Raw genomic sequence first — 18,928 nt, forward strand, 5'->3', positions numbered from 1 at the left:
CTAAAAACAGAAAAAAAACGAAAAACTGCAAAAAAAATTAAGAAAAATAGTTCCAATTTTCGCCATTTTTTTTGTCATATTTCTCAACAAAAAAATGATTCTTACCCACAAAACTGTAACCAATTGCTATCATAATATTGTTCAAGTAGAAGGGGTAAAATAGTGCGGCACGTCCGGCAAAACAGGGGTATGAACAAAAACCACACTCTTTTCGCTCCGCTCTTCACTTTTGTTCAGCACCAAAATCACTCCAAATTTTTTCACGCGTTTCATTTCCTGCTTCAAAAATCACTCCAATAAAATTGATTAAAAAAAAGGACTTCTCCAATACTCCTCTTCGAGTCGTAAAAAAAGACAGCGCCCCAATACAATTCAAATTCTTTGAATTGTAAAAAAGACAGAGCACCAATACAATCCAATTCTTGGATTGTAAAAAAACCAAGTGCACCGCAATCTAGCTACGCTCAGCTTACAGCTTCGCAGCTATAAAAATATTGTCACAACTACAAAAGACTGTTCAATTTTCACGCGTTTCTAAAAGGCAAACGCAAATTTTTTACTCAACTTGAATGAATCTGCTTCTAAATTATTGGAAACATATACCCGCAAAGGACAATGAGATCTCTAGTTGCTCTACAACCTGTCATTTTTCAAAAAAATATCCCTACTGTCTTAATGGAAGCAAGCAGACCTTCTCTGATCCGGGCTATCAACAACAGCAAACGAAGAATTTGGATATGAGCTGGTAAACTGTTTTTTATCATTATCATTACAGGCTGGTGAAAAAAGATGTACTGTAAATATGAAAATATATGAACTTATATTGACAACTATCGAACTCAATGACAACTTTTATATACAAATAAATCTACATCTTAAACTTGTCTTTCATTCCTCGTACCACTTTCATACAGTCAACATCATTAGTTGTACCCGTAACACTCCTCAGCTCAGGTTGCATTACTCTCATGAACGGATTGGTCAGCTTTTCATCTGCAATGGTGGACGGGACTGTATACTTGTTCTCTGCTCTCATTTGCTGAAACAGGACAACAGTACAGAAGAAAAAAAGAAACGCATTGTTCTCTTTGAGGAACAATGCGTTTCGTTTTTTCGAGATACACACCGGATACGTCAAACAAGCAATCAATAATTTCCAGCCAAACAGAGTCCTAAACGACCACCCGCCCCTCGGTTCACTCTGTAGATAGAAAAGAGCAAAAGCTGGACCGGAAAGAGCAAGTCCGCCTAGCCCAACTGAGAAGCGGATTCTGTAGCAAGCTTGAACGACTACCGGAACCGCATCGGAATCTCAGACTCCCCCCTATGTAGGAAATGCCAAAACGAAGCCGAATCAGTGAACCACTATCTGTCCTGCAACTACGCAGAAAGCGCCGAGCTGCTTTGGAAAGACCCTGAAAAAGCCGCTGCGTTAACCCGATCCCTCTGAGGGCCTTCACTCAACACAACAACAAAACGCACATATAAAATTTTATCTTCACATAAGAGAATCATGCATAACAAGGCCAATGAGTAAGGTATGCTGTATTTGTAGTCAGGTAGCATCAGAATGAAAAATTTAAAAGTTAAAGCTCAATAAAGCTGAGCAAAATTATTCTAGAGCAGATAACAGGAAGAAACTTCTGTTAACTTGTTAACTTATAAATCTAACAAAAACCAGAGAACTTAAAACCCAAGTCAAATTGCCGCATGTCAAGAACAAGAACAACTGTTTCCTCACACTGAATTAAAATTCTAAATTATAATACTTGTTTGCTCATGGCTCATAAAAATAAATATGTTGTGTAATTAGCCTCAAAGTCTTGAATATAAAGCAGAGTATTTTGGTTATCTGTGATAAAATATAGAAAATACCCACTTTACACATTTTCACATTTTGCTGCTTTGAAATTTTTCTAAAATAGCGAATGGGCAAAGCTATTAGTCGAAACTTTAACTGGCTATTGTCAATTTACCGAAACACAGAATAGAAGTTATCTACGGACGCTAAAAACTGAGACCTATAGGAATTTTCTGTTCGGGGAATCCAGAAACTCACACCTTATTCAACCAAGCGAGAGCAGATTACTGTATCTTTGACTAGAAAAAACTATTGGTAATTATGTCACGAATCTTAGGAAAAAGCCAATCACTATAATTATCAATTTTCAGAAACTGGCAATTACATAACTCGAAACTAAAAACACAAACAACTGTCAAGGAATTGTGAAAAAAGTCAAGAGATAGTTCTTTAGATTTGTTACAAAGCAGGAACTACACAGTGTTCTTCAATCACTAAATCCTAAAAAAGAGCTCTTCAAAACATTCAGTATTGGCTCTAAAAGATGGTGCGAAACTCCTGGTACATCTTACAACGCTTGTTAACAAGTGTATTGACCAAAATAAGTTTCGATTAATCGGAATTTTTTTTATAAAAACATTTAATTCCCCGATTAATTAAAAAGGAGAACGAGAAAATCCTGAAAACTGTGGACCAATCTTTTACAAGCGCATTCCTAAATTTTTTGAAAAGCTGATTTTAAGCCAAAAAAAGAACGTTTGAACGAAAACTGTATTTAATCACCGAGGCAGTTTGGTTTCAGGAGATCTTTTTCAACACAAGACACTTTTTTGGAGACCATACGCTCCAAAATTGATAGCAATGAATGTATCAACTGCTTTGCTAGATCAATCTAAAGCCTTTGACTCAATCAAACATGATATACTCTACCAGAAACTGCACCCATTGGGTTTCGAAAGCAGCGCTCTTCAATTGAAACAGGCATTTACTCAACAACGACTGTGGACCTTTACTGTTCAATAATTACATCAATGAATTGAGTAATCACATCAATAACCAACGCAACGTTGTTCAATACGCAAATGATACTTTAGTTTACGCTTCCAATATAGATCTTGGCATAGCAAACAAAAACCTTGAAGATTCTTTGGAAATAATAGCCTGCTACTTTGGTAGAAATAGTGCAAATCTGAACACATCAAAACAGACCTCATTTGTTTTACGAAAAGTATTGTCCAAATATTATTTAACCAACACGTGTTCTATAACTTTCTGGCGAAAAGTTGACAAACTTAAAATACAAAAACGCATCAAATACAAATCACATTACCTTAAGAACTGCTTTTTCGCCACAGCTATAGAATCTAGGAATGACGTCATCATATATAATCCAATTAGTAATAATCTTAAGTTTCAAACTGTGAACAAAATAGGGTCTATTCCTTTAAGCAATTTCAAACTTCTCATAACCTATGTTATGGGAACCTATCATGGAGACTTTAGATTCTACTAATATTGATATAATTGATACTACGTTTTCTCCACAACTAAATGATTTTACAGTGTACATTTACCCTACACTTCCATTGACATGTAACTATATCTGTCTTCGGAATTCAAATGTTCTTTTTCCCTGATTTTGTATGAAAATACGAGAAAATGAAATCACGTTCTGTACATTGTTACGTCACATTACTACACCGCATTGCTTTTTGAAAAAAATGAGTAAAACGGTGACTCACTTTAGCCCATTGTAACTTGTCGAGAATGTGTTGGTTGTTTGGTTCCACTGACTTCCCGAATGACAAATTCTGAATAGAGTATTCATGGCCACAATACACCTTAAACAGAAAACAGAATATCAATACGGTCTCTATCAAAGTTAACTCTTCTGGCTAACCTGCAGTTCTCGGCAACTCAAACACAAAATTATTATAAATTTATAGCCTCTTCAAATGATTTGTACAGAAAGTGGACTATCTGCTTATCTTAAGATAGCAGGCAAATTAAAAACGTTCCCACCAAGAGGAGAGCATGTACTATTTCGACCAAATTACCATTAATTAAGGTACAAATATACATCTGATTTTTATGTTCGTTAACTTTGCTGCAAAAAAGATGTTGTCGTGATTGGATATTTGAGTTATTGGACCCTTTTCGTCATGTAAGCCTGTCAATTAACATACATAATACATATTGCACGAAACTCGCGCAATTTCAATCGAAACTCGATACACCGAAAAGCAACAGTAAGATATTCGCATAATTTGTCATCAAAATCGACCTACCGAAAAGTGATGACCAGATGACGCCTCTCAAACTATAATCTAACAGGATTGCGAGACGAACAGGAAACTACAATGAAATCAATTAGAAACATAAACCGACTAATGTCATATACCGAATTGCTCTCGAACAACGGGCGATGCAATCTAATTCAAGGGCCTAGATCAATTTTTCTGTATGGGCGCAAAAACTGTTGACGACACCGGGATTCGAACCACGCCCCACCCGATCCCTCACCAGAAGTACTGCCCACTCGCCTATTAGTCTCTGATTGTTCCTATTCTGCAATCGTTTTTTATTTTAGCAACAACTTTACTTCGGAGTGAGACAAGAGAGATCACTAAAAAATGAAGAACGAAAGCGTGAAAAATTTGCATAAAAAAGACCAACACGTTTAGAATAATTGCTATGAACTCCGTTCAAGAGCAATTAAAAAAGTTTACCAGTGTATCATCCGGTAACCCAGCCAGCACTTCATTGAGAGCCCGTTGCATCTGCTGTGGGGTGCCCTCGAAGAAGCGTCCACACCCACCTATGAAGAGAGTGTCACCAGTGAAGACTGCTGGTGGAGAGCCGGAAGAGGAGTCTGAAGTTACGAAGTAGCAAATATGTCCTGTAGTGTGACAGGGTGTGAACAGACAGCGGACTGTCAGGTTACCTGAAACACGCCAATTTTAAATCGATATTCAATTTGTCAAAAATTTTGAAAGCTCATTTTAAAACCAGTTTACTCTTAAAAACATTAGATTAAGTTTCTATAACTGAATTCCTGACAAGCACAATCGAGTCAAAAACAATAAGTGCTTCGTTGAAGGATTCGCTGAAGAAAAACGCCCTCAAAATTTCGAAATAAGTCGTCCATTCCACTTCAAAAACTTCTCATTTCTTAGCTTTGCACCAATGACATAAGGAACGCGTAAAAGATTGCCATTTACTTTTTCATATGGACTTAATTCAATTTAATCCAAAAATTGTGATAGCTTCGTAGCGCTCTAGTATCAAAAACATAGCCGTCAGATTGCCGGAAAAAGCCTCGATAGACGCTTGTGGTTTTCCATGAATTGAAACAACTAAAGAAATAAAATAGACAGATCGACCGCCATTCCTTTAATAGACCACTAGACTCTTTGGGTTAGATTCGGACTGTCAATTTTATAACACATACAGTCTATAAGGAAAAACCCTGAAAGAATCTTTTTCAAAATTGATATCTGAGATCAAAAACTTAAGACTAATACTTAAGAATTAGGGCATATAATTTTGGCACTATTTAGATACACACCATTGATTTTTAACTAATAAATGTTAATAAAATTTAAAGTTCCATAAGTGAGTTCAGAAGTCATTTTGTTCAGTCAAGCAATTTACTTGAAAGCAGAAACGACGTCACGCACAAAAATTTTATCTGCGAATAGAAGTAACTGAAGTCATTGAAAAGTTAATTCCAAGACGTCAGGTCATAAGAATCATCAATGGAGACGACGAATTAAAAAAACATAGCAGGACAAGTCCTGAAATACAATTCAAAGAATTGAAAGAAAAACTTAGAAGTACTCTATCTGACCAGCAGATCACGTGAACAATGCCAAGGAAAACAGAAACAAAATCATCTCCAAAAAACTGAGAAATTAAAACAATAAAAAAACTGAACAAAAATATACTCATTGCTAAATTTGATCTCTTTAATTATACTATTTCAAAAATAAGTTCAAAACCAATGTTTGTTTCTGAAATCGGTCCAGTATTATATCTGCAATAACTGAAAGAAATTCATTGGCCCTTGAAGATCGATTAACTCGAATATGACCGAAAAATTCAAAAAAAGAAATCAATTGCAAATTTTAATGAAATGTTACGGAAAATCGTGATATTAAAATCTTCAGAATCGTTTCAGTGTATCTAGAGGTTATTAGACGCCATCCCGTAACCCAATTCCAAGCCTTCAAAAATTCATGGGCTCAAAGACCGATATGCAATAATTTTTAGACAAAATTTCAAATTTCAAAAAATAGAAATTCTTTCAAATAAAATGTAGAAAACCAATCACTTGCCACCCTAGAAACTATTTAATAACATACTATCAAACCTTGGACGAGGTTAGCTGGCTACTGAGGTGAGAAAAACTGACTAAAAATTGCAAATTTTGTCAAGAAATTTCGAAAGGTTAAATTGTTGAAAACAAATCCATTGAAACTAACAACCATGCAATAACTTTCATCAGACCGTGGAATAGCTTTTTTGGTACTTGAGAATGGACAAATACAAAAAACTGACAAAAACTTCAGAAAACCTTGAAAAAAATTGCAAATTTTATCAAAAATGTGCAAAAATTTGAGACATTAAAATGTTGAAAACCAATCCATTGTTACTAGAAACTATGCAGTGCCCTATTATCAAACCTCAAAGGAGATTCCTTGGCCCCTGAAGCTGAAGAAACTCAAAAAATGACAAAAATTCTCAAAAAACTTGAAAAAAATAGCAAAAATTAGTATCATTTTGCGTGTTTGTGTTTGTAATATCAAAACATATATAGCTCGTAAAATAGTCATAAAAGGTTAATTTGTCTTGAAAAAGCCTTCGTCAACTTTTAAAAACTTCAACCTAAGACTAATCAAACAAAAAACTAAAAAAAATCACAAAAAAACATGAAAAATTGCAGCATTTTGAGCCCAAAAACTCCTAAAAACGACCTTTTAACCTTCAATTAAGGCCATCCCAGCAGCTGTACCACTCTAAGCATTTGAATGACTACTAAAGCCCTCCTTGGGCCTCTAATGAAACTTACTGCCCGTTGGTCTTTACCTGTTTATCCCGTTTTGAAAGATCAAAGTCATTGAAAAATGTGTGAACACATCTTAAAAATACAGCGCCCCAATACAATTCAAATTCTTTGAATTGTAAAAAACACTATGTCCCCACTAATAACCACTATCGCTTCGCGGCTATTAAAAACAATAAAAAGAATGAGACCGAAATTAAATTAGCGATACAGATTTATAATTTCTAAGCTGTCTTCAAAATTAAATTAGCGATACAGAATTATGTTTTCTAAGCTGTCTTCAAAAAAAACTTCAATTGGATAAACTTATTATTCCAGCCCAAAATTCGGTGTTGCCAAGGAAACTTTTTCGTCAAGATGTTTGTGGCCAAATTATTGTCCTTTGCGGAAAAATCCTAAAAACTTGATTAATCTGGTAAAGCCGAGTTTCAATCGTTATCTAAAGCTTAAAGCTTTCAATCTTAAAGCATTCAATTATCATCTAATGCCTGTTATGACTTTAAATATTTTCTTAAGAAACTGTCAGTGAAATATTGAAGTTTGGCAATAATATTTCTGTCCACATGTAGCTCAGTCTCAATATAGACAGTGCAAAACTTATTACAAGTAAAGTAAGTTACTCTTTATAGTAAATTATACTCTTTATAGTCGTTTTATAGTTAATTAGTCGTTTCTTGGCTTTCTCACAAAATTTTATTAAACATTTGTGATCTTCTCTTCTTTGCCTATATTTGAGATTGTTCTCTCTTCAATAAATCAAACTGACGAAACATCAATTGGCATTGTGAGAATGCGCAAATAAAATTTTCAATATTTTTAACGGCTGCGAAACAGTTCTCTCGAAAAGTTATCAGCATTTTTTGTTTTTGCCTCTAATTTTCGTTCGTTTTTTTAATCGTACGGCATGTACTTAACAATCGAAAGCCTTAATTACTTCTGCGGAGGTTTAAATTATTCGGTTTAGTGATTTCGATTTGTAGCTAACGGTAGTCACTTAGTCGCGTGCAAATTTCTGCTGCTCCAAACAATATTTCTGCTGTGAGTTATATTTTGACCAATGTCCTATCAACTTAAAAATGTTTTTGTTGACTTTTTCACAAAGTCTTTAAAACGAAGACGCATTTAAAATTGAAGGAGAACCAAGCAAAAAATTCAAACCCGTATTTGTCAATTTCAAGTTTTTGAACGGTTTTCAAAGTCATAGATTTAATGGCTTCAACACTGTGGTTTCGAAAAACTATTAAAATATTTTTTGTGTTCTGTCTGTATTTGTTGTTTTTCTCGTCGTCTTACAATTCGATCTAACTAATAAAAAGCACAATTGGCTTCCTGAGCAGTTGCAAGTTGATCTCTTTTTGTTCTAAGCTGAAAGGTTATGGTTCATTTGAATTTTTGAAAAATATTGTTTGAAAAATCAGTGGATTTTTGAGCTTGGCCACTTTGAATTATTTCTGTAACATTTTTAGCTTAATCTTTGCTAAATAATAATTTTATAGCTTAGTCACGAATATCCAATCTTAACAATTGTTTTATTTTTTTCAGCTAAGGCTTTCTTGGCTGTAGCATGGCGCATTTTCATAAGTGTGATTTTTGGATATTTTCCAATTGCTGTTTTTTGTTTCGTTTTGCCAAGTTATCAAATAAAGGGTCGGCTCAATTGGCTTTGACAAATTGCGCAATTGAATATATTTAATGTTCTTCATGAATAGCTCATGGTTTTAAGGGTTGCAACACTGCTTTCTTGTTCAATTTAAAGCGTATTCTTTGAACTTTGCCCCTTTTGCTCGTCCTTGTCGATGCGTTACCGAGTCTCATATCGTATCTAATGAAGTACTGGTTCATATGTGTAGTTAAGGTTTTATCTGATTCCATTTTAATTCTGTTATTGAGTGTTTTTTTTTAAATAAGGACATCGAGTTTTGATCGTAACTAATAGTTACAAATATTTGATTAATAATAATTGCAAATAGGAATACATCCTATAATCAAATTTAACACTAAGATTTCCAATAATTATGTTTTTGCGACAGTGCTTCCGGTACTTTTGAATTTTCTGGAACATTCGTGCGTATTTTGTTAGAATTAACTTTTTAATCTAAGTTTGACTTTCTGAAAATGGAATAGATTGTTCGGCTTGCCAATTTTTAAGTTTGAAACTTCTATTTAACTTCAACATTTGTCCCACTCGTTTTTGGTAAAGAGCCAATATTTTTATAAAAAAACACATCTTTTCAAACCGCCATTACTCAGGCTGTCTTATTCTTAAATTGCTTTTACGATTGTTCAAGTTTTTCGTTTTGATCAAGGCAAAAATCCAACGTGAGTCACTGAGCAAACTCATGACTGAATCATTCATTAATCCAACCAAATAGCGGTCAATTTATCTATTTCAGTGAACACAGTCAAGATCAAAAGAATAGAATTTTAGAAAATGAGAAAAACAGTTTCAAGTATAGAAAAGACATTTAAAACGTTGCCTATTTCATTTGCAAAGAACACGGCTGTATAGCCAAATATTAGGAGCTCGTGACATTGAAGTATCATTAGGGTTTCCGATTACCATTATAACTTTCCCATACAAATTAAAAAAATAAGAAAAATTACATATGAACTTTTTAGTGATACTGAACAAAGCCCAACGAACGCTTAGAAAGAAACTTATGAAAATAATCTTGATGAAGTCACCGATATTGCTACACCTCGTTACAAAAATCTCAGGGGCACTCTGTTTCTAAAAAAAACTTTGCCACCAATACTCAAGACTTTCGACGAGGTTTTCATCGAGAATTATGACGAAATTGTTAGATGACTAATTTTTTACATAACCATGAACCTGGATTTGTTATACTTACCACTGATATTGGTATCAATGGGAACGATACCTTTTAAACAGCACCTGCTCCATTCTCACAAATATGTGTTATTTACGGAACCCATGCCCAGGTACATGGGCAAATCCTGGCTCGAAGACCCAAGAAATTTATCAAAAATATCCAGAAACTTCTTTTCAAATTCAACTCATTTAGGTTGCTGGTTCCATTACACTTTAGGCATTTCCCGAAAAATGCAACAGATGGATTTGACAATTTTTTATAAGTCCAAGTCAGATTTTTAGATAAAAGTTGGTAATATAAATTCTCAAATTTTTTAAAACAAGAAATGGAAGTCATGCCTGCGTTTACCGACAATAAAAACAATCAAGAATCAGTTGGATCGCAAACTTTTTTATTAAGCCGAGAATTTTTCGAAAGCTGAACTTAGAAACGTGGTGCTTAATCGACCGTCCAGTTACAATGAGAACCACTAAGTGCCAAAATTTGAATTGAACTTGGAACAGCGAAGTTCAGGAAAGCAACCCGAACTTTCGGAACACCTTAAATAACACCTTGACAAAACCAAGAATCTAAACTGGAACTGCTTTGACTTGCGTAGGGTGAATCATCAACTCTGCAGAAAAATGTTTGTACAGTTCAAAGAAATAACAAGTTACTTGTATGAGGGAGGCATAAAATTCCCTAATTCTTTTTGGGCAGAGATTGTCTCAAATAAGCCCCAAAATAAATTAGTTAATTTGAATTAATTTTGCATGTCTAATACTAAATTTGTTCAATTACTTATTTGTGTTATGATAATCAGCTGCCTTTTTAATCTACGAGGCTATTAGTTCAACTAAATTTGTATTATTTTATCTCTCTTGCCTCTGATTAATCACTTCAATTTCTATACATTGGTACGTCCTCCGAATTCACCAGCCCATAATTTATACACGGTTTTGACTTCGTACGCTTTTCTCCGATTTCAAGATTTTTTCCAATTTTATCATGAACGCAAAAAAGTTTTTGGTCACGCGTGATGATTTTCCTCAATCTAAAAATCACTTTTGACTGCTTTAATTTCGGGTGTTTATGTCAGCTGTTGACAATTCACATTAACGGTCAACTATTTGAGGAGAGCTTAGGAATCACGTCTTTTTCATTTACAACAAGACGAATTCTTCTATAATTTTGTTTCAGTAGGTTTGTTCTCCTCATTGGTATTTCGAAACGCAACCACAACGCTACATTTTGAGACTCCGACTCGTTAAATATTTGTTTGAACTTTATTGAAGCAAACGCTGGGTTTGGGACAATTGTTTTGCCTCGTACAGCAAACCACAATTCGCCTATTGGAAAAGTCATTTCGAGAGTAACGTAAGTCATAAGTGATCGCACAAAAATTCACGCAGACGATAACAAACTCTCTCCAATAAGCGTAGAAAGTCACGCCAAAAGCAATTCAATCAACAAATTGCCTGAATGAGTGAACGAAAAACTAATTTAACGTGAGCGTGACAGAACAAATAAGCGTGACAGAAAACAGCTCAGAATTTCAAAGGAAACTAAACCTAGAAATAACAAAGAACAGCTTCGAAAAACAATTAGGAAATGTTCACAAAATTAAAAACAAATTTAAACATGTCACAAAATGCCGCACATAACTGCAATCTAGAAAAATTTTTGTTTGAACACTGCTTTCTCACTATATTTACGACTTAGAGTGAAACAAAAAATTTACTCCGAAAAAAAACAGTCACTTTCTGTTGATTCGGACTGGTCAAGATAACTACTACATTTTAACCTCAAAATGATCAAAGGATGTGAATAGAGAAATAAAAAACTGGGCCTTATACAATTCAAATTCATTGATTCTTAAGAACATAAACCGACTAATTTCAAGAAAAAATTAATTTGCCCCGCCTGCTCTCCAACGACAGGCGGGGCAAATTAATTCAGAGGCGGCATTAGCCTAGATAGTCTTTTATGGGTGCAAAAACCTCCGACTACTGAGGGTTTCCCAGCCCCGACATCCTGGGTGAGACGGAAGCATTAACCACTCAGCTATCAAAGATTTGTCACAGCCGATCTTCCAATCGGCTTGGTTTTAGCAACAGACCTTATTTCTGAATGAGTGCAATATATGTCACTCAAAAATCAAGAAGTCAAGCTGTCGAGTGCAAATTTGATTTCATTTCGCACGTTTAAGTAAGTGTGTAAGCGTTTTTAATTACCATTGTATCCTGTGCGGCCTAAACGAGTTGAAATCGACTACAATTTACTGCAGGCCATCAATTGCTGCTAGTAATTAAACTCAATCAATTATATTAAACTCAAACTGCAGGCCATCAATTGCTGCTAGTAATTAAACTCAATCGATTATATTACGAATGAGAGCTATTCAGATCAAAAACCACAAAAAATCAACAGGACCATAATAATTGTTAGAAAGATAAAACATCTAAATTCTTAAATCTGAAAGAGACTTTGCCGAATAATTGTTCTAATAATCCATTACAGATAGGGGTTCACAAATTGAAATACGAAATGAAAAATACAAAAGAAGTAGAAAAAAATATATTATACCGAAATAGTGCCCTCAAAGATTACCGTTAGATGGTAAATATATTAAACACAACATCTTAACCACTCAGGTGCAATACCTCTTGATTTCCTTTCGCTCACAATCGCAAGAAGTAAACAAATATTTTAAGGGTTTTTCCTTAAGTACGATCAAAGGCCTCCAAAAATTAACAGAAACCGACAAACACAGGATGAATTGCTCTCGAACGACAGGCGAGTGCACTTTAATTTTGGGAGTGTAGCTTCAGAATGAGCGCAACTTAGGTCACTGATAAAGAACTAAAGTGTGAGAAAGTCACTCGAGAAGTCAAAGAATATTCTAGAACAAAAACGCAAAAGCGTCAAACACAAATTTTGCATAAAAAAAGACCAACACGTTTACAATAATTGCTTCAAACTTCGTTCGAGAGCAATTAATAACTTGCTCAACGCGTTATTGGTGATTATTGAACGACCTAAAGACAAAATTCACATCCTTTGTCGTAGTTGGAAACATTGGCATATGATTATGAATTTGGTGTTTATGAATGCGCAATTCTGTTCCAAATGTGACAATGAATCAAACAGGTGAAAATTATTCACAATTTATATTCACGACAGAACTCACCTACGTTTAACACGTCATCATGTTTCACTTTGTGACTGAGTGCTGGGATCCGATCATCTCCGCCATAAAAAGGAATGCCAGGAAACATTTGTGAGAACTTCTCATTGCCCCCTGAGTGATCCCAGTGGTGATGTGTAGTCAATGCACTCACCAGTTTGTATCCAGGCTCAATGGACTGAGCCAGTTTCTCGGGTTCCACCGGGTCTATGGCTGCTACCTGCTTTGTTGACTGGTCGTACAGAAGATACATAAGGTTGTCTTGCAAAGCAGGCACGAAATTCACCCGCATAGACATACTTCGAACAAATTTTTTGATCATAAAACGATCTTAAAAAGTCAACCTCTCCTATCCACATCTTGAACCTATCCGTTTAATCTAGGTTATATGTGTACTTATATACTAGACCATAATGTTCATATAACGTCGCCAGATACCGTCATGTGTTAGTTGTGATGGGTACTGATAGCCTTATCGGAAAGCACCGACTTCGGATCAAAACGTCGATATTGATAGCTCACTCTTCACTTAACTGCCTGTTTTTTTTACCTATCGAAAACGGTGACCAATTATGATCTCGAATAAAGTTTGCTTATTTGATCCAAAGGGAGCAACTAGATTAATTGTGATCATAACCGACTTCAAAACTTGCATCCCAACATTGGTTGGATAACTTTTATTGAGAATAATCTGCTCACCATTATCGTTTTAGACAACACAATTTTTGTTGATGCTAAAATCGATCGAAACTCAAAGTGAAATAGAAGTATTCTGATGTAGTTGTCGCGAACTCAATGCATTACATATGTGTGCACTGTCAATTAGAATGGATTGAATATGACAACTCATTCTTTCTCATTAAAAAAAATTCACAAAGCTTTTAATTGTTTGACAATTATTTTCAGATTTTTGTAAAAACTGCGTATTTCGTAACATAGACCCCTCACACACACTAACACGCGCGAAATTATAGCCCCTTATTAGAGTAATACGATAATTGCATGGGGTGTGTGCAAGGACTTATGTTTCCTGCCCATTAACTTCCAGTGGGGGGGGGGGGGGAGTATAATGGGATAAACTCAAATCACTTCATAAAAATAAATATATTCCTGAGTATTTATTTCAAGGAGACAAAAAAGTAACTAAAACGACATTACTTCCATTGATGAACAGCTGCCGTACATTTCGCTTCTGTAATCTCAGAGGCAATTCCCGTCTTCCTGTAGAGCTTTGCTCTTTTTTCAAAAACAAGTTTTTCAGCAACGAAACACTGAGAGGCTCCTCTTTATAAAACGCATCACCGTATAAAGGTGTTCTCCAAACTTCGCAAACGTCAATCAAACAAATGTTGCAGTAACGATCATAAGCTAGTAGAAATCCCACGCAAAAGCCGCGGATCCCTTTAAAAGATCGGGTCACCACACAAACTTTCCGGTGCGATTTTAAAGCCTTGCTAAGTACTGCTTGAGGTCCTCTCCTTTTGACATTAGAAATGAGCAAATTGTAGTTTTCATACTTCACTCTTCGTTCATCTCTTTTCGATTGCCGAAGTTCTTCTTGTTTCTTTTTCCGTTCTTTATCTAATTTTGTGGTTGAAAATTCGGCTGCTTTCTGCTTTTCTACTTCTTTTGTTAAGGATTCCGCAAATAGTTCAGCTTCGCTTTCAATGTCTACAATATTCACATTCAAGACTGCATTCGGGCATGGTAAAACTGTTTGTTTCTGAGCTATGCATCTTTCCCACGATACCTCTGCTGAAGTTATATCGAGTTGTGGGTCTAACGAAGTAGCTGCGTTGTTCAGACCCCCCTCACTTTCAGGTTCTGAGTTTGATTTGTTAATTTGCGCTTGTGCTCTCTCAAATTCTGAAGGATCGACAGCAGACGAATAGAATTCCGAAACATCCGGAAAGTCTTCCGCCATTTGACCTTGAAACCGGACGGCAACTCTTATGTGTTTTCCTACCCATTTTATAACTAAGATCATTCTGTTTATCAGGATGTAAAAACTTTTTGTTGAAATTTTATAACCCCAAAATTTTCAGGAGCTTGATTTTTTCATTATTTTAACATTTATAGTTCTCACACTAGTCTTGAACAAGGAGGCTCGTTTATGTCAGCTGGCAACTATTGTTCGGTTAGTTGCCATCAGCACTTTTCAGCTCATTTTTTTTTACAACATTAAGATGAATAGGTAAGTTTTGAGGAGGTAAAACAGAGAGATTGCGTTGCGATCTCAAATGTTAGTCATTCAGAAAACGACAATGGCAAACAACAATTGAAATTTTCTATTTTCAATATTACATGAGACTAGAACTAAGTAATCTGCATAGACTGATTGGTAAATTTTCGATCAAAAATGTGACAACAAATAGATCGAGCTGACTCACAGAAAATCTTTGAAGCAAAAACGAAAAACGTGTAATTTAACGAAAATTTCAACGCTTAAAGGAAAAATCTATCGTTAAGAAAATGTATAAACAAAACGACATGTCACATCTCGCCGAAATAAAGTTTGCAGCCAGTTGTGACATCCTCAATTCTACAACCGTGTGTGGGGGGGGGGGGGGGGTGTCAAACTCTAAGAACCCCCTTCACTCCATCTCCAAAAGATGTTCGGTTGATCGCATACTCAGAGTCTAGTAAGCTTGGAGGCTCTCGGAGCACTTAATGCCCTCCGGACGCGCGCTGCTGATTATCTAATTTTTGAGGATGAAAAGTCAAAAGGGTCACACAAAAAATTGGCCCAGCAAAACATCGCATAAAAACACAAGACTAATATAATTGCTACAAAATTCCGTTTGAGAGCAATTAAACAGTATAAGGAATAGAAAAATCAACTTTGACGGAAACAAATTGGCTGTCATAAGAATCCATCACTTAAAGTCAATAAGCAAAACTTTTGAAAAAAATACAGATTTTAGAAACTGACAAGAAAAGCCAACTACGAAATTTCAATTGCTGTTTTTACACCACATGATAGGAACATTATTATCTATTTGTGATCAGCAACACCTATTTCAGGCATATTTCTATCACATTTCTCTAGATATTAAAGGAGATTTTTAAAAAAATACATATTCCCAGAACTTACTCGAATGCTTAACCAAAAAAATTCCATGCTTTTGAAAATTTATTTTAACTGAAAAACTCTTGAGTTTCATAGAAATTCAGAAAAAAAAATTTGGTTAGGATAGAAAAATGTCACATTTTCGAAAAAGACTATTCTAATGTATGGAAAAAACACCAATAACTTTGAAAAATTGTGAAGTCATAGTTGCTCTGCCAATCTAATAACTCAATGAATTTCAAACGTTAGTAACAAAAAAACTTACTTGCTAGGCTGAAAGGGTACATTATTGTATCACGTTTTCAAAAATTTGAAAACTTGAACGAAAAAACTTGAAAATTTATATGAAACATAATGGCTTGACAGTGTTTCACATTGTAACCAGAGCAAAATTTTGCTACATTTCTCGGCTAGCCGTAAACCTCGATTTCAGGTAATTTCTAACGAAAACTAATCTCATTCATTTAAATGAAAGCTTTCATTTTTGTTTGAATTCATACTTGAAATTACGGACAATTTATGGTTTTTTGCTTCATGGGTAGTGTATGGATCTTTAATTAATCTCAACGTTTTGCTAAAGTGATGCAAAATTCGACTGAAAATTTCAGTCATATATAAATTATTTTTCATGTTTTCTCGAAGACAATTTCAGATAAAGACGAAAAAGAAAAACCCTAAAGTTTCCATAATAAATCTGTTAGGTGAAATTTATTTGAATTTGAGTTTTGGAAATTTTTTTTTATTTAAGTAACAGCTGTTGTATAAAAGTAACAATAAATTATAAATTTACAATAACTTCAGATTTAACAACTGGAGGGATCACCGAAGAGTTGTTCCACTCATCAAGCGGGGATCCCAGAATAACTAAATTGATTTTGGGTGACATCTTAAAAAAGCAAATCAAAAATAGTTCTATTATCGAAGATAAAATTAACTGTGAAGTTCTTGAAAAGACTTTTAAATTGGGGTTGTGTTATTTTTTGACGTTTGGGGGAATTAACTTATTACTCATTAAAAAGTTGTAACCTATCGTAAGTTTTCGCGTGAGTGATTTTTCCACTTTTTAGTTCTAAAACTAATGGTTGCTAAAATATTGGCAGCTGTTCATCTCGTTTTTCTAACATAATGCATTTCATCTAAATCTAATAGTTTCATAAGTAAGTCGTCCCTAATCTGTTTAAAAACTTCCTGAAAAAAGTGTCTGCATAGAGTTCGTACACGGAATAGATAGATTTTGTATTTGATAACTTCCTCTTGTGTCCAATCACAAAACTTTTTCCTTAGAATTGTTCTTAAAATCCGTTTTTGTATTATGTGTATTGTCTCTAAGTCACTTTTCGAGGGACTGCTATAAATCAAAGATCCGTATTCGATAATTGATTTAGCATATGCATCATAAAACATCAAAAGCTGCCTTTTGGTGAAATTGGTTTTGTATAGTAAGCCATTGAATATTCGCAACTTGTTAGCGACTTTCTTAAAGGTAAGATTTTTATCAATAATAATAACCAAGCATTTTGTTTCCAGGATGTTTTCAATTTTTTGTAATGCATGGATAATTTTAGAGAGTTCATTGTTGCCAAAAGAAACCAAATTACAATTTTCTGGATTAATGCTTAATGCATTTTAGCGAAACCATTCTTCACTTTGTTTGAGCGAGTTTAGAAATTCATCTTTTTTGCTACTAAAAATTGTAGTATCGTCTGCATAGAGGACTGAGTCAGCGTCACCGATATTTGCGGGCAAATCATTTATGTAGATAACAAAAGTCCCAAAACGGATCCCTGTGGAACACCATATTTTACCATCTTTTTCTCAGACCAACACCTATCAAGTTCAACGAACTTGTATCTGTTTGCTAGATAGCTTTTGATAAGATTCAGAAATTTCCCTCGAAAACCACAAAACTCTATTTTAGATATCAGCCTCTCATGCATAATAGTATCAAAAGATTTGCTTAGATCAATAAAACAGGCCTGATTTGTTAGTTTATCATCCATGTTTTTGCGCAATTTTTCAGTAGAATCTATCAAGGCATGAACAATTGAATGTATTGGCCGAAATCCGCATTGTTTTTCACTAAGTATTTTGTTTTTGCACAGGAAAGACATCATTCCGTTGAGTAAAAATTTCTCAGAAACCTTGTCTACAGATGGTAGTAAACTGATAGGTCTACAATTACTCGGATCATTAACTGAGCCGTTTTTAGGAATTGGAATTACGCGTGCGACTTTAAGAGCCTCTGGATAGTGTTCTTCAGAGTAGCATTGATTGAAAACTTCCGTTAGTGGTTGACTTATTACGGATAGTGCTTGTTTCAGTGTTATGTTGCTTATCCCATCATGATCAACGCTTTCGCTGTTCTTCAAATTTTTAATTGCAGTTGAAGTTTCGTTAACCATCACGGGGTTAAAAACAAATGTTTTTTTCATTTCTATTAGATTTGATTTTCTCCAAATAGATTAAATTTTCTCCAATTGGATTAAATTTTCTCCAAATTTATTAGCCAATTTTTCACCTATTATTGAGAACAAATCATTGAAATCATCCGCTGTAAGTTTACAGCATGTGTTTGCATTTCTGATTGTCTTATCACAGACGTTTCTCTGTGTTTTATATTTATCCCGATTTTCCGTGGATGGGTGTTTGATCCATTTTTTGAAGAGTTGGTTTTTTTCTTTGTTTGTTTTTGACATTCTTTATTGATCCAAGATTTTTTCAAAAAATTCATCTTTTTGTATAACGCAAATCTATCCAATGTATGGCGGAAATGAAATTTGAAAGCTCTAGATAGATCGGTGACAATATTAACATCATTTTAAACGATGGCATATATTATTTACCGGGCACATGGCTACCATTTTGTTTGAGAAATGCCAATCGAAACGTTCAATAATTTCCGGAAATTGTGCACAGTTAAATAACTTTGGAAAAATGGATTTCTAACTCAACTTGCAGTGCTAAACAGCACGACACAGATTCAGCGAGAATA

General features: G+C 34.6%; 1 protein-coding gene across 1 annotated transcript; it reads right to left on the reverse strand.

Annotated features, from left to right (window-relative positions):
- Window positions 1-792: 792 nt before the first annotated feature.
- LOC142344231 (hydroxyacylglutathione hydrolase, mitochondrial-like) lies at window positions 793-13,226 on the reverse strand. The gene is made up of 4 exons (XM_075395784.1): window positions 12,870-13,226; window positions 4,531-4,745; window positions 3,544-3,642; window positions 793-1,039 (listed from the first exon to the last, which is right to left on the reverse strand). The coding sequence occupies exons 1-4, from the start codon at window positions 13,186-13,188 to the stop codon at window positions 869-871; spliced, it is 804 nt and encodes a 267-aa protein (XP_075251899.1). The 5' UTR covers window positions 13,189-13,226; the 3' UTR covers window positions 793-868.
- Between the last annotated feature and the right edge of the window lie 5,702 nt (window positions 13,227-18,928).

The sequence above is a fragment of the Convolutriloba macropyga genome, chromosome 8 (assembly GCF_964194025.1).
Source record: "Convolutriloba macropyga chromosome 8, txConMacr16.3, whole genome shotgun sequence".
NCBI lineage: Eukaryota > Metazoa > Xenacoelomorpha > Acoela > Convolutidae > Convolutriloba > Convolutriloba macropyga.